Here is a 21,452-nt window from a genome sequence, read left to right as displayed (position 1 = left end):
GCCTCTGCTGATGCATGATAAAGTGTGGTTAGCTTTGCTGATGACTTCATCACACTGACAACTCATGTTCATCTTGCAGTCCACTATGACTCTGAGATCCCTTTCCACTTCTGTGCTGCTGAGAGGGTCACTTCCCAGCCAGTAGGCATGCTGGATATTTTTGCGCCGTAGCACTTGACCTTGTTGAACTGCATCCTATTGTGTACTGCCCACTTTTCTAAACTGTCCAGGTCCGCCTGCAATCATTCCCTACCCTCCGGAGTGTGCATTTCACCCCACAATTTAGTATTGTCTGCAAACTTGGACAGAGTACACTTCACACCCACATCCAAGTCACTGATGAATATATTGAAGAGTACAGGTCCAAGGACCGAACCCTGCGGGACTCCACTACCCACATCCATCCAGGTCAACACCGACCTATCTACTACCACTCTCTGGGTGCAACTGCTAAACCAATTTGCTATCCACGGACCATGTAAACAGCCTCTTAATTTATTCATGAGAATAAGATGAGATACTGTATCGAAGGCCTTGCTAAAGTCCAAGAAAATGACATCCACCTCTGCTCCTGTGTCTAAGCATTTTGTGACCCTGTTATAAAACAAAACCAGATTAGTCAGGTATGATCTACCTGCTACAAATCCATGCTGGTTGCCCCGCTGGGTTATTATTCCCACTGGACTCCCACAAATATGATCCTTGATAATCTTTTCAAAGGCCTTTCCAAGGATGGATGTGAGACTGACTGGCTTATAATTACTCGGATCTTCCATCCTCCCCTTCTTGAAAATAGGGACCACACCGGCCTCTTTCCAGTCCTCTGGGACCTGATCCGAGTGCCACGAGCCGCCGTGCCAGTGGTTCTGCTATGACATCGGCCAGTTCCTTCAGTGTTCTCGGATACAGCTCATCCAGGCCTGCCGACCTGAACACATCCAGTCCATCCAAGTGACTCTGCACCAAGTCAGCATCAACAGTTGGTGGGCTGGTGTCCCTCTGATGCCTAACTAAGAACCCATTAGGAGACTTACCTTGACCCCCGTTCAAGAAACAGGCAAAAAATTAATTGAATAGTTCAGCCTTGTCCCCCCTCTTTGTCACTAATTGCTCCTTCTTGTTCAGTAGGGGTCCTATGCTGCCCTGCGCCTTCCTTTTACTCCCTACATGCCTAATAAAAATGACTTTTTGTTGTCTTTAATTTTTGTTGCCAGCCTCAGCTCTGTAGTTGCTTTGGTCTTTCTAACTGCCTCCTTGCAAGTGCGGGCCAAGTAGGTATACTCCTCCTTGGTAGCTTCCCCCTGCTTCCACCGCCTATATGCCATCTCTTTTTCCTTTAGGCTCCCCTGAATTTCCCTGTTTAGACAAGGAAGTTTTTTGGCTCCCTTCCCCCTTTTCCCTCATACTGGGATAGTCTCTCTCTGTGCCTGAAGGACCTCTTCTTTTAGGAATGGGCACCCTTCCTGGATTCCCATCTCTCCAATGCTCTTTTTCTGCAGTGCATCATTAACTAGACTCCTAAGCACACTGAAGTTAGCCTTCTGAAAATCAAGCACTCCACCCTACTAGTTATCTTACCCACCCTCTGCCGTATGGTGAATTTGATTGATTAGTGGTTGCTGTCCCCAAGGTGACCACGAATCTGCAGCTTCCCTACCAGGTCCTCCTCCATAGCCAACACCAGGCATTCCCCCTAGTGGAACTGTATACCTCCTGCGTTAGGTGAAGGTCCTGCACGCAGGTTAAGAACCTATGTGAATGGTTGGATTTGGCTGACTGCTCCTCCCAGCAGACGTCCAAGTAGTTTAGGTCCCCCATGACAACCATGTCCCTAGACCGTACAGCCTCTGAGAGCTGCCTCAAGAACTCCAAATCTAGCTTTTCCTCTTGGTATGGTGGTCTGTAGCACATCCCCACCACCAAGTCCCTTTCCCTTTGACCTTCATGTATCCTAACCCCTAATGCTTCAACTTTCTCCTCCTCTGAGGATTAGGAGGAGAAAGTTGGAGGATTAGGATCCATTTGGACTGGGGTCATTAGGAGGATTAGGATCCATTTGGATTGGGGTCATTGAATACTTCCTAGATGTTTGACCAGTTGTATTCCCTCTCTCCTTTGCAACTATGAGAAGGACCTTTGGTTACTGTCATCTAGGATATGGATTTTATTTGTAGGCTAATGGAGACATTTCTCTGGGAGCACCTTGTTATAACATTGACAACACCTCTATAGCTCTTTCTGCTCTACTGAGTTGATGGGTTTTAGTCATATCTCAGACATAGTACAGTTGCCTCACATAAAAAATTCACCTTGTGCTATGAAGTGCTGTATTAAAAATCCTTCAGCATACTGGCTCTTTAGCAGTTATGTGAGAACTGCTGAGTCTGAAAAACCACATTGTTCCCAAGGCAAATGTTCACTGTGTGTTTAAAAACTAATGCATAAGGCAAGAGAAACCAGCATCTCCAACCAAATGTCTGAGGCAGGAAGCCTGATAGGGAGAAGTGTCAGGTAGCATTTTGATGTAAAAAAATGGTGAGAAACGTGTTTAGCTTAGTTCCAACCCCATTTCAATGCTATTAATCTGAAAAAATTCAGTGCCAATTTTCATCCATCTTGAGGAGTCCTAGAGCAAAAAAGGGTGAGATGATGTGAAGGAGAAAATAAAATAAAATGGGCAAAACTCCTTTTTGGGGAAGGCACTAGACAAAATGAAAATACGCTGTGGAAATGGCTGTGGAAAAATGAAATGAAGAGGAAATAGCTATAATCTATCCACCTGCATATACAGAATAAAAGCAAGCCACTTGTATCAGCATCACTTTTTTTGCAGAGGAGGGGAGGGTGGCAGTTTCTATTTTATTTAGCATCTGGCAAAGTAGGATGTTGCCTATGAAAGTTAATGCCTCTGTGAACCAGTTATTTTCTAAGGTGCCATCCTGCCCTGCCTGCTGCCTATTTTACCTATGAAAGCCATCCCTGATATCTAGAGAAGTCAAATGCATGTCTGCTAAACTTAGGTCTGTGCAAAGCGGCTAGTATTCGCTTTGGATTCAGCCAATTTGGGGGACAGTGATTCAATTTGGTGATTCAAATCAGTGTCCCAGATCAATTCAGCCAAATCTGATTTGGAGATTCAGCTGCAGCGGAATCGGCCCCATCCCCCACCTGCTCTCAATAGCTGCCCTGCCCACTCTCCCAGCTCCTGGCTTCTTAAAAAGTCCGGGTTCACCAGCTGCTGCCAGGTGGGGGGGGGGGCAATCCCTGCTGCCCCCCACTGCTCCATGCCATATGAGCTCTGTCACAAGCCCCCTAGCCCTCCCCACTCTCCCCCCCCCCCCATGGCTGCCCTGCCTGCCCCAGCTCCTGGCCCTTAAAAAAAACAAAAAAACCCCAAAAAACCCCCCCACACTCACCAGCTCCTGCCAGGTAGGGGGTGATCCCCGCTGACCCCCACTGCCCCACGCTGTGTGGGGGGCTCTGCCACGAGCCTCCAGAAGCCCTGAGTCTGCTACAGCAGCTGGTGAGTTAGGGTCTTTTTTTTCCCTTTTCTTTAAAGAGCTGGGAGCTGGGGTGGGTGGGGCAGCCACTGGGGGGGAGGAGGGCTGGGAGAGTGGGTGAAGGTCAGGGGGCGCTCAGGGGACTGTGGGAGCAGGCAGGAGATGGGGCCTGGCAGGGGTCCCCCTATGGTCCCCTCCCCCTTTTCCAGTCCCTGCTCTCCCGCCCCCTGCTTATGAGCATGGACTGCCCAAATCGCCAAAGCTCTCCTAATCTTTTTTGAATCGATTCAGAGAGCTTCAAATTGATTTGGACCTTTTAATTGGTCTCCTGTTTTGATTCAGATTTGAAGATTCGGCCACCGAATTGGGCCACATCTCCTCTGAATTGAATCAGCACCTGAAGCGTTTAGTTTCTATACAGACTCTGCAGGACATAAACTATAACAAAGCTTCTCATGTGACAAGTGTGTAACTAACATAATATTGTTGCCTTGACCCAGCAGACAGACCAAAATACTTTTACTGAAGTTAAGGCATGGTTATAGCTCACGTAGGCATACTTTGGCAAGCAGTAAACTACGTAGTTTGGATATTCCCCATTTCATAACCACTTGAGGCAATGGAACTTTTCCAACACCCACATCACTTAATTGGGAATTCAACTTTAATACAATGATGACACTTTCATGCAAATGTTAACTGTTTGGTTGCAGATTGTTTTAGATCATGGAATGGGATATTGAAAGTTTCAAGGATGATGGCAATTGAAAGTAATAGCAAAAAAGACTGTGAGAGAGGGAGAAAATGAAAAAGAATGGGAAAAGGAAAAAAAATTGTAAAAAAAGCAGTGACTGGGTCTGAGTGGGAGCAGATTTTTCCCTTCAGCGAAGCTGAATACAACATGGCTAAATAAAAAGGATGATTTCCTACATGCCAGAGCCACTGTGCGTGGAAAGCAAAAATGAACTCATACATTCAAGTAGTATCATTAAAAATTATGTTAGCTTGTGTCAGAGTCTAAAAAAATCCACACTGCAGTTGAGATGTAATTGCATCCACATGGCTAGCCACAAGGGGCACATCTATATGTGCAATTAATGCTATATGGATTTGCTGTGCAGTAATTTACTGTGGAGTAAACCTGTCCTGGGCAGGCATCTACATGTGCAGCCATTTAGGAGCAGATTTGGTCCTCGTGGCACTCCCAGCCTTCTCCAGCCCTGCACTGCCCTCCTGCAGCAGCCAGGGGAGCTAAAGGCTCTGACCATGGTGCCCCAGGCAGATCTGAGAACCTGGCAGGGGACCCTGAGCTTTGACAATGTGGTGGGCAAGCCCACACTTCCCCACAACAGTTGCCACTGCCTGGAGGGTTCCCTGCCCCTTGCAGCTGAGGACAACATCACTGCCAGCATCGATGCATTTCTCCACATGTGAAAGGCCCATGCCTGCCTAGCTGAGGGGGCACAGGCTGCTCAATTAAATTTTGCACTGCCTCCCACTTCCCTGCATGCTAGTGGGGTGGTGGGGGACGGACACTCTGGGAGCCAGGGGGCGCTTGGCTGGGGCATGGGCAGAGTTGGGGGCAGGCACCAGTGCAGAGCTTGACTTATTGGGTGGGCATGGCAGGTGTGCCCAGTGGCCCAAGTCTGTCTCCACTGCGGCAATAACATGTGGCTCCTAGTGGTGTCCTGGGGTTCAGGAGCGAACGGGTGTGGTGCCTGGCTGTCCTAGGAAGGCCTCCTGGGTGGGGCTGCACACCCGGAGCTAGCACGGTAGGCAGTGGCCCAGGCTGCCAGAGCTGCTGGACAATGCTGGGGGTGGGGACCACAGCAGAATGGGCTCCTGGCACCCTGAGGGCCTTCCCCCACTAACAACTCATCACCACTGCCAGGCCGCCCATGCTGGGACCCACAGTGTGGCTTTGACCAGGGTCCCAGAGCACGAGGATGTGGTATATCTGCTACATAAAGGGCATGGGCCTGTGGGCTGCCCCAACCAGCAGTTGTGGTCAGTGATGCTGACTGTCTGTGCCCTCGGGCCTTGACCTTTATGTGGCATTGATGTGCCCACACTCCTGCATTTGGGCCAGCAGGCCCTCAGAGATGTGAGCATTGGAGCACCTGCTCCAAGCAAACTGTCTCAGGACCTTGGGCTTGCCCCACAGTACCATGAGGTCCACCATCCCCTCCACCGTCTTCTCCTGGGAGTACTTCCTTCCCCAGGAGGTGGTGTGTGGCATCGGGAATGACTCCAGAGTGGTTCCCTTGATGACCCTCAGGGGCTGCAGGTGAGTGTCCAGGTCTGCCAGGCCTGGGCAGGTACCTGCAGTGGAGAGATATGGTGTGGGACAGGCAGGCAGGCGGTGGGGCTGAGCTGGGAGTCAGTGATGGGGTTCAGGCAGGCTGCTGGGGCTGGCCCGGGGCCACTGCTATAGGACCAAGTGGCCAGAGGCTGGCGGCAGGTGACATAGGTTCCCAGGGTCACTGCAGGATTTTAAAGGGCAGATTGGGGCAGGCAAAGAGTTGCCTGAGCCCCAGGGCTGGTGAAGCTCCAATCCCCATGGCCCTGGGGCTAGGCCAAGGGTGACTCCCTGGTGTTGGGGTTGGCATCCACATGCGCGCTACTGCATATTAACTACTGTGTGGTTAATTTGCTACCTTCATTTGCAAGTAGCAAGTTAACCACTCAGTATACTAATTGACTGCATAGTAAGCATCTGCATGTGTAGACAGTGATGCTTTACTGCACAGTCAACTAGTCTACTCAGCAGTAAAGTGTCTAGTGTAGACACACCCAAGTTCGCCTTAAACTAGCTGTCTCAGGAACCAATAGCAGTATAGATACCCAAGGCAAAGACAGAAGTGACAATTTTTGCCTTATCTGGCCCCTGAAAGTGTTCTTTAGCCATGATCCAACACAAGTGCATGGGTACAGAGCACTTTAAAAGGTGCCTGATCCTATGACAGTCTGAACCCTTATTATATGAGAATTCAGATGAAGATTCTCCAAAGTGAACAGCCTTTGTTAATCTGTGTCTGCACAGGCCAAGAGCAGGGTTGGCTGATGCTGCTTGGCCCTACTCCTGGTGTTATCTTCACAATGGGAGAGGGGGACGGAAAAGGAGGGAACTTATTCTGGGGGTTGCCCAGCCAGTGCTGGAGGGTGGAGTGGGGTGGATCGGAGCTCTGCTCCAAGGTATATAACATATGTCACTAGGAAACAGCAAGGATGTTGACATGGAGACAGCTCTCATTACATTTCCCCCTGCCCAGCCCAATCAAGAGCGCATGAGCTTTCTACACAGCCTGCAGTACAAATACAGCGGTGCCAGCTTTCATTGTTAGACTGCGATTCTCACAGTATTTGGTGTTTGCCTTAAAGCCCCAGATCCTGGAGTCAAGTGATTTTAAGAGAAATCTGAGACCCTCTCAAAACTAGCAGGCTTCTCATTTTTGCCTTTGTGGGAACATTAAAAACATCCTTCCTTATGATTCAGGAAACCACACGTTAATAGAGAGAACACATGATGTTGGGGGTCTGACTCAAGTCTTCTTAATGCCTGGTGTTGTCAATGCTCTGCATGTACTCATGTCTCCATATGGAAGCAGGGGTGACATGCATCCTATGTTTTGAAATATTCAGTCCAGTCAACAGAATCCACCAATTAAATTCCCGTTAGCAGTGTCTTGAAAGTCAAATGATATCATTCATCTTTCCATGCTGCCCCCATCCTTCTCAGAGCGAGAACCTGCCATAACACAATAACAGCTGTTCAGCAGTCCACAGTCAGAAATCCCTTTCTGACTAAAGAGAAACTAAGTAATTTAAGGACCTCATGGATTAAGCTCATCTCTCTTGAAAACCCACAGCAGTTAAGTGTCACACTTGAGATTAATTTAGTCCACATGTGCAATGGCCAAGTAAATCACTACAAAGCTATGCTACATTTGTTGAAAGATTCCCAACAAGATTTTCACTGTCCTGTTCCCTTCTATATAAAAACCCTCTCTTTCTACCGTTACTTTCACAGCACTTGACTAAGTAGGTTGCTGCCTCGATAAGCTCATGCCTCATTGAACTAGTTAGTCTAACTAGCCCTACCTTTTGCCTGACTTTCAGACAAACAGAGCTAACCACCTCCCAACAATATTTCCCATAAACATTGAACTATAAGTCCTAACTCATGACTGGGGATCCCACTCAATCCCAGAGCAGCAGTCTACTCTCAATCCTTGCACGTTACTGCACCTATAGTTCAGCTGAAAAAGACCTACTGATCGGCCAGAACCAAGATCCACCGGAGGATGGAAAAACTGATCCTGAAGACCTCCGGTATGATATGAGCACTTCTAGCAAGGTACAGAAGGCTCTACCAAATATAGCAATGAACAGCAGGGGATGGAGATGCTGATTCAGAGGAGCTTTGCTGTAGTCATGGAAACAGAATAGGCAACCTGCCAGGAAAAAAAAATCAAATCACAATAGATGATTGTTAAGTCTTAATAGGATACGGCATACAAAATACTTTCAAGGAAGGTGGGCTTGCCTAATGTAACAAGCAGACAATGGTTTTCACCTGCCTCACGTAGGTACAGCTGCCTACCTTTTGCCCGCTGACCCCAGTGGCAGAACCACCGTGGGCTGAAAGCAAGCAAACTCTCTGAGCCATACTGAAGGCCTCAAACTGAATAGAAAGAACTGAACAGCATGTACGTGGGCATGAAGGAGAAGAGAAGGGGTCCAAAGTGCTAAGAGTGTACAGACAAATTGAAACGTACTAAGAAACGAGCAATTTCAGTGCAAAGCCAAAAAAATGAGGATGTCATACCAGAAATGGTCTAACACTTCAGGTGGGTCTGTTGAGAACCAAAGTACTTAAGAGCCGGACTGGACTCCAGAGAGTGCTAAAGTCAACAGCCGTCCTCTAGATTTTAATGGGATTAGCACCACGCTCTTCAAGCCTTGTTCCCTGTTGCGCGTCGAGCTGCTCAGATGTTGGTCAATGCTATTGCTAGCTTGAGTTGGAGCAGTCGCACTTTAAAGCTAAAAACCCTTTGATGTCTCCCACCTGCACAGCTGTGAGTTGCCACTAGCGGGCTGGCAAGCCAGGACTGGCTTCTTTCTGTCTCCTCTATAGGGGGGCTGTGAGAGATGGGTTGCGGGGCAGGAGCATGCAGCTGGGAGGTGGAGCATGGGATGGGAATGAGTAATGAAATGGGAGGGGAAAAGGAAATGGTGGTGGGGGAAGAGTGGTGAAATGAAGAAAGTCAGCCACTGAAGAATAAAAGAAGAAGAGAAAAAAAAAAAAAGACGTTGGGAAGTAAAGTAAAGAAGGTCTCATATTTTAATAAGTTGGGAATAGGGTGTGGGGGGTGCTGGTTGTGCTTCCTGAGGTGGCTGAGAGGTGGGAGACGTTTTGGGGCACTTACTGCCTCTGCCCCAGGAAGGAAGCCCCAGCTTGCGGTGACCCAATGCAGCCCACTTCCTCACTTCCCTCCCCCAGCTCCCGAGACCCCAAACCTGGACCCATCCATGCTCTGTGACTGGGCTAGCTGGCATGTGCCTTGCAGGGTGTTAGCATGGGGTTACACTCCTGGGGTGGAAAAGTCACACCCCCAGGGGCAGGGGCGGGGGAGCTAGCGTGGTGCAAGACCTGTTCCCAGGACAGTAGAGTCCGGGGGTAGAAAGTTTGTCCACGCTGAACAGGAAGATGAGGGAGGAGACACTGCATCTTGGGACGCCAGAGGACTGCAGCTTGGGAGGTTCATCTGTGGGGAATGGCTGCGGATTAATGGAACATGAGCTGGATAACATGGATGAGAGATAAACCTGCCCGGGAGTGGCATAAATTTAAGTTACCTGAAGTGTGCTTAAAACTAGCATTAGGTGTTAATGTGTGGACAATCCAGGGGTTCAGAGGTCCAGGAGTTGCCTAAAATTATTGTGTAACAAAGCCCTTAGATCATTAAGGCTCACATTTAATGCCAGTGGGGCAAGGATAGTTGTTTTAGGTATTGTTGTAGGAAAAAGATTTATCAGAAGAAAACATACCATGGCCCAGTACGTATGATTCTTTCCCAAGTAACTGTCTGACTTTTTTTTCCTTCTCTTCCCTCTATCTGGTCTGATCCATTGCAGTTCATTTTGGACTTTGCAAACTGCATTGCCTCAGAGAGGTTTAGCTGCCTCATGGGTTGTGGATTGAGATGTGTGCTCTTAGGTAAGTTGCACCTAATTCATCAATCACTTCAAGCATCTGGACCAACACTTGAGGGGATACCCAAGCTCTCCAAGAACTAGTGGCAGAGTACAGCCTTAGCATCCCATCCTGCCGGGGAGAAGGAAGGCAGATTCTGATACAAAAAAACTGCGTTCAGGCTCGGTGGCATGGCTACATCAATTGTTTATGAGGCTAAGTCCTTCACTGGAAGGACAGAATGGCATTCCTAGCCAAGAGGAAAGAAGTGAAAGGCTTGGCTTTTGTTTTTAATGCTTTGAGCCAAAGTTGTTACCTGACCATTTGAAGTTGTCGGTTCCTCCCTTTGGAGTAACTCTAAGTGTCAACAGCTCCAAGCTAATTGAGCCACCCTTCCCTATGTGCATTACCTTCTGCGCTGGCTCTAGTCAAGGGCAGTAGAGAATGGAAGTGAGGCACTCATGAAGTACTGGCAGACTCTCGTGCTTCCGTCTCGCTTGGATTAGGGGTGTTTTGAAGGCAGTTTAGGGAAACGGTGGGTTAGAGGGGACGCTCGGGGTGAGCTAGACTGCTGGTGGTGGGATGATTTTTTTAACTGTAAGTAGCTCAATAGGCATTGACTAGGTTTGCCAATTATTTCTCCCCTAAGTTTCTCCTGAGAAACCCCTAAGTTTCTCATCACTGACCAGTTGCTGTGGGTGGAAGAAACCTTCTTTGGAAGGGGTAGAGTATGCACCCACCTGCTATTGAAGAGTCCCTCTTTTCTCAGCTCTAGGGGTAAGTCTTGCTAACGGAGAGTTTGAGCAGTGTTACATGCTGTAGAAAGATCAGCTGTACTCTGGGCGAGCATGTTAAAAGCCACAGAGAGGGGCCTGGTAATATTAACCTGGAAATGCAGCCATGAGGAGGTCCTTAATAGGCCTGTGCGAAGTGGCCAGTATTCTCTTTGGATTCAGCTGATTTGAGGGACAGCGATTCAATTTGTTGATTCGGATCACTGTCCCGATTCACTTTGACCAAATCTGATTTGGAGATCTGGCAGCAGCCAAGTCACCACCCTAGTCCTTATGGCTTTAAAACACCAAATAAAATCAGGAAGGAAGCATATGGAGCAAACTGACTTGAGCCACCCCCAATAGATGACTGGTGGCTAAGACTGGTAGGAGAAAGGGAGATGCCGGGCCCCAGAGCAGTTCTGTTCTGTTCTTGCTGTTTGCATTTGCAAAAGTAATGAATCATAGATAGAAAGAACCAGACATGCTCAGGATGGGTAGATTAAGGTAGACTTTTGCCTTTAGGGCTCATTTTAGCTATTTACCAGCAAAGCCATTGCTTCCGTCATGAATGAGTCTTCTGTTAGGAAATGAGTAGGAAGTCCCCCCTTAAAGCTAGTGGGCAATCCTCCATTTCAGAACCGTTTTGGGTTAAAAGATTATTATTTGTCCCTTTTTGATCCATCAGCTCTAGAACTGTGCTTACATACTCTTAAAATTATTTTATTGGGTGTTAGAGATACTTACAGCATAATAAATTGCATACAAAAAATACACACTGTAAATCAACCAAAGTCAGTGACAACCCCCCTCAAGTGCAATGCATGGACTTTTCTTAAGTTTGTATCAGGATTAGTTCGTGGAAAAAACCCCCCAAAAAAACGAAACACCCATCTAGGACTTGCAGCTTTATGGGTCAATTTGGAACCTGCTTGGCCAGTGCACAGTTGCCTCATGCCCACATGTAATAAGGAGGTCTTTAAAGAAGAAAAACTTTAAAACCCAAGATGGAGCATTGTGTTTTAAATGCAAAAATAGGGCACACCTCTGCCACGCTTTTCAGATCTAGAAGGGAGACAGCAGGGAAGTTGTACGAAAGTACACTGGGTGCTGTCCTCCTACTTTTGAGATGCCCATAGAAAGTCACAACTTTATTTAAAATGGCAAATAAAATCTCTTCCTCTTAAGAACTTTGACACAAGGATCATTAGCAGGAAAGCAGAGAAAAAAAGTCAGCCAAGTAGTCACTTTTCATCCGACCCATTCTCTGGTAGGAGAACAGGATCGGAGCGTCTGTTGAATTTTCGTAGACAGCACCCAATGTCAAGTTCAACATCAATGCCTTCAAGCTTTAACTGACATGCTTGGTTGTAGCTGTATTTGAGAGAAAGACAGAGAAGTGACTTTTCGTGGATTCAGATAGCTTGGAAATCCTCCCATGCGTGTCATAAACACCATTTTGCACTACTATGCAAGAGCAGATCCCTTCAACATCTCCTCTCTCCCCACCCTCCATTAACATTTAATTTATTCAGTTATGCCAAACTGGCAAGTTTCATTAGACTAGGAGGTCCAATCATGACACTCATGGCTGGCAATGCAGTAGTAGCGGGGTTGCTTATTTATTCCATTTCTATTGTACACTTGAGATCAGTGTGCAACAAATCAGAATTATGTGCACGTAAAAAACACGGGCAAGTTTCTCAGCAGATCACCAAGTTTAAGTAACTCATCCGCTACTGAGAAATCATGGCTAACAACCAACCCCAGAGAGAAATGGTGCTCCTATCCTGATCTCCCAACACTCAGTCACTTACCAGTGAGAAGCAGCAAAGTTGGCAGCCACGACGAGGAGAGCAGCTGCATAATGCCAGCAGAAGCACACGTTGAGGAATGCAAAGACTCCACGGTCGGTCTGGTCCCAGCCTGGCCCTCCCCATGGTGGATGCAGCACAAATCCAATCTGATGGAATAAGAGAGATGATATTCAGCCTTCTGTCACCTTGCACTCTCCACACTTGCCCTCCTCACTTACTCACAGTAGGACTACTGTAGTAAGGGGCAAGACATTCACTGACAACAGGCAAAATGCACTGGCCTCACTATCAGACCGCTGCTCTTGCATTTCCCCTTGGCTTGGCTCCATTTCCTATGCTGGGCTGTAACTCAGGGTGCCAAGAATGTAATACACCTACCTTTCAGATCCTTAATAGTAGGATCTGAGGTCTACCCATCCAAACCTGTTCAGGCCACCACTTACTGTCTTCCTTCTGCTCTCACCTCCCAGCCTCTAAGTCATGGCACCAGTGACATTTGGCCACACAAGGAGATCAGGTAGGTTTCTAGAATAAAGGTAGTTTAGAGCTACTGGACTTCAAGGAGAGGAAACATGGATCCCACATGTGGCTCTTAAACTTATCAGGCATCACAACATGATGCCAGAAGCAGGAACGGGCAACTCCTACTTGGCAGGCAGCAAAACTGCTGTAGTGTCAGAGGGGGCAGCCCTCCGTGACAGTGCCAGGGAAGGAACCAGACCCCTGGCATAATCTGGAGGTGCAGAGTGAGGAACCTGCATTTTCCAGAGTGCCTCTGAAGAGCAATCCAAGCTGCCTGTTTGTTCAATGAGGCCCCTACAAGTAGCCAACAGGCAGGGCCATCTTAATGCCTATTCACCCTCAGAGCCTGAGAGAGATGCTTCCTTCATGCTGGGATCCAAACTGGAAAGAAGACACCAGCTTCCACCAGAACCTGACAGCAGCATTGGTTTCAGTACTGAACGAGAGCCAGAGAAGAGGGGATAATCAATAGCCCAGCAGCACGAACGCTTGTTCTCAGACCGGGCGGACTGGGTTCTAGGTCCGTCTTGTCGCAGTGGGATCTCCCCCATCTCAGGAAAGCTGCCTGGTTAGTGAGCAATAGGGAAGGCTGGGTGCCTACCCGCTCCTTTTGAAGCTGGCCACTGGGCAGGCCAGAGGGGGCCCCAGTGGGGAGGACAGTCCCCTAGGAGTCCCTATTGCCACAACTCTCCAGAGCTAAACCAAGACAATCCTGGCAGCAGAGGCCAGAAGCCAGGGCTCCCTCCACACGAGGCTATAACTTCACTCTGGCCAGATACCCTAAAAAGGCTGTTAGGGTCTGGCTGTTGGTGACAGCCCCTGCAGTCAGGTGACTAAGTGAAAGCCAATCTTCTCAAAGCCAGCAAGTTTCACAGTTATGGAAGACATTAAAAGGGCAATCTTTAAAGGCTTTATAAAAATGGAAGATCCACTTCAAAAAAAATCTGATTTTGGCTGTCTGGCTCATGATTAAAGCCCAGTGCTATCAATACTGCACACATCCCATATAGCAGCTGCGGCACCAAGTGCTGTTAAAAATTCAGGCCAGTCTAAAAAATTCAGTTCAATTCCTTGATAGCGATGTCTTTACAGGCCAGATAATATTCATCTTTCCAGGCTTGTTTCTCATGGGAGAGTACTGCAGCTGTAGAGCAGCATATAATTAGACAATCCTTTTGACCAAGCTCGGTCCGTGTGTGCTTGCCAAGTAACCTGGGAGGATGAAGCAGAGATTGTCTGCTCTGTCTTTGGGTCCTACCATCTTGCCCCATGGGGCCTGTTGGTCATCATTGGTTGGAAGGGGGTCGGGGGAACAGTCCTGCACCGTGCCAAAGCAGTGACAGTTTCCTCCTTTCCATGCCCTTACCCAAGCTATCGCTCAGCTCAAAGTGCTGGATAAGGACTAACCTGCCAGAACCAAGTTCCCTGGAGGATGAAGAGACTGGTCCGGATGATTTCCAGGACGACGCGATCCCGCAGGCATACTTCCAGCAAGGCACAGAGGGTTCCACCAAATATAGCAATAAGCAGCAGGGAGTGGAGGTGCTGATCCAGAGCAACGTTGTAGTTATGCGAACAGAAGAGGAAACCTGCCAACAGAGCATCCGAGATGGTTTGGTGTGAGGTCTTATTGGGATAAAGGAGTCACAAAGGAGCCTGGCTTTTCTTAACAGACTAGGACGGACCGTATCTGCTGTTCTATGCAGGGTCGACTAGCAGCTAGTTGAGGGAAATAGCTATTTCCATCTTAAAAGACATTGTATGGCCAATTAGAACAAACACAACGCCTCCCAGAGCTTGCTAGGTTTTCCCAGGAGGTCAGCCTTTGAGCTATATTAAAATTGAGAGCGTCACTAAGATTTTTCCCTCAAGAGCCTGGGTCCGGCCGTCACAGAATTCCGCTTTGAGATTTTGGATTGGGGTCATCCACCAAACCTGGACTCCAGGCTGCTCAACTCCTCCTCTCGAACAAGCCCCCCGTGCTGTTTAGCATCCAGTCAGCAAGTAACCCAACCACTTGGGCTGCTTGTGAGACGTCCAGCTGTGTTCTTCCAAAGTACGTGGTCTCCAACAGCTTTTACCGCTATGCTTTAGCCACAGTCATTCCTTTTTTTTTTTTTTTTTTTTTGGTTAAAAAACAACTCACCTTCAATAAAGAGAGCCACAGACAGCAAGAGACGATCCAGCCCAAGGGGCAGTTTGAGTCGGTAGGAGAGAACCTCCACGATGCCCGAGAGGCCAAAGAAGAAGTACATGGTGGTGTACTGCCAATTTCCAAGCTTCACCCAGCTGTGATCCTCCGCACTGTACAGAGACAAGTGGGGACCATCAGGGACAAATTGTTCAGCCACGATCCCTAGAGAAAGAAACACCAAGGGATCACACATTTGACTCCTAAAGGAGGACAGGGAGGAACAGATATGGAAGCAGAACTGGAGACATGAAGAAACCAAATGGAGTTTTTTTGCAGCATCTGCAGGACCTCTCCTGTGATGCACTGGTCTGACTCAATACAGCACTAAGTTTATCTGCTAGAATATGCCTGCAAGACATAGGATATGTCCAGTTGCTTGAGGAAGTTTAGCCTGCTGTATAAATGCTAAAGCGAAGCCACCGAGGGGTCTCTAATGAGATAATAGTTGTGGCACAATCCTGGTAATTGTTTTTGGCCATTGGGTGACTGGAGAAAGCAGCAATAACAGTCCTTACCTGCTAGAGCAAAGAAAGCTTTGACTGTCCCTTCAAAGACATCTAAACGCTGGAAACAGAGGTTCCTCTGCCCCTCCGTGTTCAGCTTCCTGTTCAGATACATCAGGGGATATTTCACGGACCACCAGAATCCAAAGAGAAAGAAGCAGCTGCCTCGGAGGGCATCGCCTGTGAAGCTGGACATTGTTGAACCAACTTTCTGGGTCTGAAAAGACAAAAAACAAATGGTCAAAGTCTTTTTGCAAATTCATACTAAAGAGCTTTGTATCTTTACATGGAGCTTGCCATCAGTTGCATGAAGACACGCAGCTCCTGTGAAATCCTAACGCACAGATTTATTGGCAGTATCACTTTTTTTTATATCCCTTGCCTTTGTAATCATCCGTGACACTACTGGGGGTGGGTGGGGAGGGAGAAGAGTTGTCCAGTAACTGGCTTAGATCTGACAGGGATGTTAAGTGGTAGAACAATTTGGCAAGGTCTTTTAAAAATAAAATAAATAAATCTGGTTGCCATCTTCTTTAGTAGGAATGTAACAAAATTACTGTAGTAAAGAGGAAAAAAAAAGAAAAAAAAGCTTTCTAGGAATACAGTTATCTCCTCTGAAGAGAATTTAATAGGGTGTGACCCCAGCCAGTCAGCATTAATTCTCTTTCTTTAATAGACACAGACAACTTCACTGAAACTTGGATGCCGAGTAAGCTAGATAAGCAAATGAGGCTCCCGCACAGCAGAGGGAACCAGCCAACCTTTGCCTACTGCCTTAGGTGCAGAGATCACAGAGCACACAAAGAAGATACCGGGCACATTTATGGAGATATCACCACTAAAGAGACTGAGCTACAGCAAGCACTTTTGGCCACAGCCTGGGAAATGCAGTTTGAAGAATTAACAGACACGGTAGCTTCAGATGTCGATGACTTGAGAACAAAGAATGCGGAAGAGGACAGTAGGAATTCAAATGCTTATTATAATTGTATGCTGCAGCTTCATCCCCTCCTAGCAGCTGTTTTCCTACACATCTGCCCTTTTACATGCTGCCATTCACCTTTATGCATTCTTTCATATCATCACCATACTGGGAAAATACCTCCTCTTCCGTCACTCACAAACCTCCCTTCCTTCTTTCAGATCCTACCTTAATACCTTCCATTTATAAAAAGGGCAAAAATACTTCCCCCAAAAGCTATTTTAAATGATAGCACATTGTCATCCCATTGATGCGGTGATTTTTTTTAGGTCAGTGACTGTATCCTCTATGATTTGGCGTGTGCTCTACATCAGCACCTGGATCAACAACTGGAGCATGTTTTCCAAGTCCTCCTACGCTAGGAAGTAATTAAACAGGCATGTCAAAATTAGGGTAGAGTGTGGTATGGAGAAGCTCTGTAAGCTAGAAATGGCAGAATAGGGTGGCTTCGCAAAGCCTTGGCAATCAGGGTGGGATTTTCCAAAACCTAAAGAATGGCATGTTTCTGGCTTCTTTCTGTTCAAGCAGAGCTGGTTCATACGAGTGATCCTATACCTTTCCACTTACTTTTGTAAAAGTTCAAAACCATCATCCTTTGTACTTCTAGGACCCAAGTTTCCAAAGCAAGAACAAAACTATATCCAGCAAGTTATGCTCTTGCTTTAAAATTAACTCCCGATGAAGAATGTCCAGCATCCCAAAGCTTGTCCAACCATCCCAACGATGCAGTCGGTCCAATAAAAGATATCACCTTAAGAAATCCTTGCCTCTTGCATAATCCCTGGGCCATCACAGCTACAACATCACTCTAACAGTACTCCTAATAAAAGTCTGCATTGGCATGATATAGGAATACCTCATCATGGAAAGAGGTTAGCTCCATTACTGGCAGGAGAGGACATTAATTGTATTCTCTGGTCTCACTTGTGTAAATCACCACAGCTCCACTGACTTCAAATGGAGCTATGGTAATTTATTCCATCCGAGACGCTGACCTTGTAGATTTATTTACCGGCGTCCTGGCACATGCTGTGTATCAGGAAGTAACAGAAGAACCCTGATTAAGTATTAAGTTGGCCAAGGACTGTAAAGCATCTGAAAGGACTTAAAGATTGAATAGGCAGTCAACCTGGCAAATGAGATTTCAAATAGGTGGGTGTGGTATAACAGAGGAAACATTAAGCTATTCACCCAGAAGGGATTTGAATTCTCACATGTGGAGGATATGAGCAACACTGGAGGCTAATTATTAAAACACTTCACGCACTAGATATTCTATAGATAGTCCTGAGTGGGAGGAAGGCTCAGCAGACAAACAGGAAGACAATGCCTTTGTCTCAAAGAGTCCAAATTAGACAGATATTTAGACCGTGGACTGGGAGGGAAGGGAGAAAACTGAAGATGCACAGACAATGTGTTCTGCAGGCATGGACCCGGCCAAGCTTCATCAGAACCATAGTTAGGGTTTTCGACCCTGCTGCTGTTGGAAAACTGTTCCAGAGCCCGATTGCTCTGGTGGTTAGAAACCCTTTTCTAGTTCCCAGCCTAACTTTACTCATAGCCATTTGAGAGCCACTAATAATTTCTACTATCAGCAGAGAACAAAACAGCCTCTAAATGTATGACCGTGTACTTTATTAGTAATGAAATGGAATTCAGTAGGACAGCCTGGTTAGTAAGAGCATCCATTTCCTCCTGTAGGATGTTTCAGGCCTCCTTTGCCTCGACACCAATAGCTTGCACTTTCTTTTTATGCCAAGATCATCAATTTAAAAAAAAAAAAAAATCCTTCAATAGCATCCACAAACACGCATGCACACAATCAGCTCCATCTTCAATACAAGGAGCTTCACTGGTAAACTCCCTCGTGCTTGATGTTTCCCCTTTTTATCATCATCTATTGCCGTCATCCCCCACCCCCTAGTCAATTCTTCATCCATCTAAATACCTGCATCTCCGCTTAATAATTTCCCATGCAATGGGGTTGCAAATATTTTATTCAAGTCCATATAAGAAAGGATTTTCCAGACAAAGTAATCCAAGATAAATAATAGGCTACTATGGTTTCTTTGTTAAGCCTTTGTGCATTCTTTTCTTCTAAAGACAAGGATGCGAATGAGGAAAAGTATTACCCAAGTTCAGGGTGCAAATTAAGGGGGAACTTGGGGGGGCGGGGCTGAGCCCCCCATAAGGGACAAGACCCTCCCCCGGTAAGATTTTAAAGCCATAACCTGTGGGGGTAGTGTCTCCAACTGGACTGCTCCTTCACATAGGTGGACTTGTTAGTTAATGAACTGGTTTAATTTTTTTTTGGAGGACCCTCCCAAAGAGTCAAAGTGCAATTCAAGTTGTATATGCTATTAAGATCATCCTTCCCCTTCCCCCCGTCCCTTTGTTATATAGAAAGAGTTTCTATGTTCAACATCATCCAATCACAAGATACCACTGACTATGTGGGTTTATTCATGAACAGAACCTGCGATGCCGTGCGCCAGGTCTCAGACCGCCGGGATGCAGGTCTCTGGTCTCTTCCCGCTGTAGGCTGAGCTCCTGCACAAAGTTCTGCTTCTGGCTTAGCTATGAGATTTTTTTAAGGCCTGGTTCAGATCAGCTTCAGGCAATTTTCACTTTTCCCTAAGCCTCCTGACCTCCAAGACAGAGCTTCCTTTGATGATCAGCCTCTTTTCCCCCAATGCTTTTAAGCTCGTTGCCTTTGAGGCATCTTCTAGGGAAAGTGTTCCTAACCCAAAGTTGCCTCCATCCCCCTTTGCTTGGGATACAAGTTCCAGATAATCCTGTACCACTGATACAGTAAGAGAGTCAAGCCTACGTGGACAGAAGGCAAGGGAGCTAGTTAATAGTTACGAACGAAGGAAGAGGCTAAAATGTGCTCCATGTGAGATTAGAGACATAAACCAAGATAATCTTTTAGGGAGAAATATGAATACTACAAATTATATTTTAATCTCTTCATCTCCGGGGCCACGTCTGGTTTGTTCTGTAGTACAGCTGGCCTGTTTCTGGGCTTTGCAAGTAAAAGTAACCTCTTGTGGAATCTGAAGTCACAATTTGACAAATCATTTCAATGCATCCGAGGCAAAGAAAGAGGTTAAACACACTTCAAGCCAGCAACCCAGTCACATACATTTGTAGTGCTGCTTTCTAAATTATTCAAAACGGAGCAAACAAGACCAAATATACTCAACATCTATTTACCAGCCCACAGAAACTGTAACCACCTCTGCATTACCAGCTGAGAAAGCCATAGGAAAAGTGATGAAGTAAATTCTAAGCCCTCTGAAATCCAAAAACAAGCCATCAGTTGCAAAGTGTTCAGATTTAACTATGCAGCGAGCTAGTTCTTATTTTAGTAGACTGAAAATATGGTTGCAGTCAGAAGCTATTACTAGAGATGCCTTTCTCTCTGCTGCTGCCAGGCTGCAGTGCTTTGGCCTAATAGTCTTATAAAGGTACCTGCCTTATCTCCTTAAGAGTGTTTCATTGACTGCTGTGTTCTGGTTTTCAGCCATTCAGCTCATCTCTGCTCGCTTTTACAGATCTTCTTTCCCCATCAACTCAACTATGCTTTGATTTTTCCAAGCCAGCAAGGAGGCATAGCCTGATGCTTGCTCTCTAGTACAGCCCTGTCACTGCATTGCTTTTGTGCCTACCAATGCCAAGTATTTATTGCTCTTGAAAACGGCAATCAAGGTTGGGCTTTCTCTCTCCTACTTCAGCTCAACATTGAGTGCCACCAGCCTGACCCTCCACTGGTTAATCTCTTTGGCCTCCTCCCAAAACGGGGACAGTCTCTGGAGATGCAAGTCTTTTTCTCCCCCATTCAGCAAGATTCACTCCCCCCATACAGAGACTTTACTGCTATTCCTTCAACTAGAGCTATTCTTGTGGTCATTCATGCTTCACATTACAAGCTCTTGCCTCCATCTTAGAAACAGTCTCATCAACCAGCCAGGGGAAAAAACAGCAATCTCTGTTTTTAGGTGACCAATCACAGTCCTTGCATTAGTCACTTTTACTGAGAGCTGCCATGGTGACTGGTGCACGTACATTAAGAAAAATCCATTTGCCTCCAGATAATTGCTCAACATAAAAAAAAAAATAAAGCAAGGGAAAATGGAAAACAGATCTCAGCTGACTGCTTACTACTAATCACACAGGAGAAAGCATCTGCTTCTTAGCCATCAGGCTGCTTTCTGATTTATCTAGACAGCTAGGCTGGAGGGCACAGTAGGGGATCCGTTACAAAGATAGGGCACTGAGCAGGGCCTAAAGTTACCTCGCCTCTGTTCTCTGAAGAAGGTCCTTCAGTGCCCGGGAAGCCTTCAAAAGTCTACCTTGGGGAGAGGCTTAACCCAAACAGGGAGAGAAGACTCCAGTCTACTGCTCTCCAACAGCAATAAACCTTATGTCTACTTCCTCCTAGAGAGCCCTTCCCAATCGTTCATGCGCCTAGCTTTTAGCAAAATGAGGCAGCCAGGTTCACCCACATCATCCAAGAGCCCCCATTTGCAGGGAAAAAAAATAAATAAAGAGAGGGATTTTACCTGCACTATTTGGACACCTACTTCCTTCTTGCAGCAGAAGTGTCTATCCGGCACTCCAGATGGGAGTAGTTGGAACAGATTAAATAGAAGTCCCAGATAAAGGCAAGAGCAGAGCAGGGAGGTGTCTCTCAGGGCGGATGTTTATATGGGAGCATCCTCCAGGTCAGAGATGATTGAGTCAACAGGGTTTCACAATTACCAACACCTTCCATTTGCCAGGGAACGTGTGCATTCTCCTAGAGTTTCACCATGAAGTCAAGAGAGCCACTTCTCTGTGCCCTTTTGCTCAGTTTACCAGGTTTGGACAGTAAGCTCAAGAGAAATCCAGCCTGGTACAATAAAGCAAGGGAAGCTCAAGAGAAATCCAGCCTGGTACAATAAAGCAAGGGAAGCCAGGGAA

The 21,452-nt window shown here is 46.7% G+C and overlaps 1 protein-coding gene across 1 annotated transcript; it reads right to left on the bottom strand.

Annotated features, from left to right (window-relative positions):
- Window positions 1-11,209: 11,209 nt before the first annotated feature.
- On the bottom strand, window positions 11,210-21,105 carry LOC149853418 (transmembrane protein 45B-like). Its single transcript, XM_090027321.1, has 6 exons — window positions 21,053-21,105; window positions 15,518-15,722; window positions 14,955-15,164; window positions 14,216-14,397; window positions 12,287-12,432; window positions 11,210-11,843 (listed from the first exon to the last, which is right to left on the bottom strand). The coding sequence occupies exons 2-6, from the start codon at window positions 15,699-15,701 to the stop codon at window positions 11,714-11,716; spliced, it is 852 nt and encodes a 283-aa protein (XP_089883447.1). The 5' UTR covers window positions 15,702-15,722; window positions 21,053-21,105; the 3' UTR covers window positions 11,210-11,713.
- Window positions 21,106-21,452: the final 347 nt, after the last annotated feature.

Source organism: Crocodylus siamensis, chromosome 14 (assembly GCF_052110815.1).
Source record: "Crocodylus siamensis isolate JL-2025a chromosome 14, ASM5211081v1, whole genome shotgun sequence".
NCBI lineage: Eukaryota > Metazoa > Chordata > Crocodylia > Crocodylidae > Crocodylus > Crocodylus siamensis.
The sequence above is the reverse complement of the archived record's forward strand: the minus strand, read 5'-3'. Positions and strand labels throughout refer to the sequence as shown.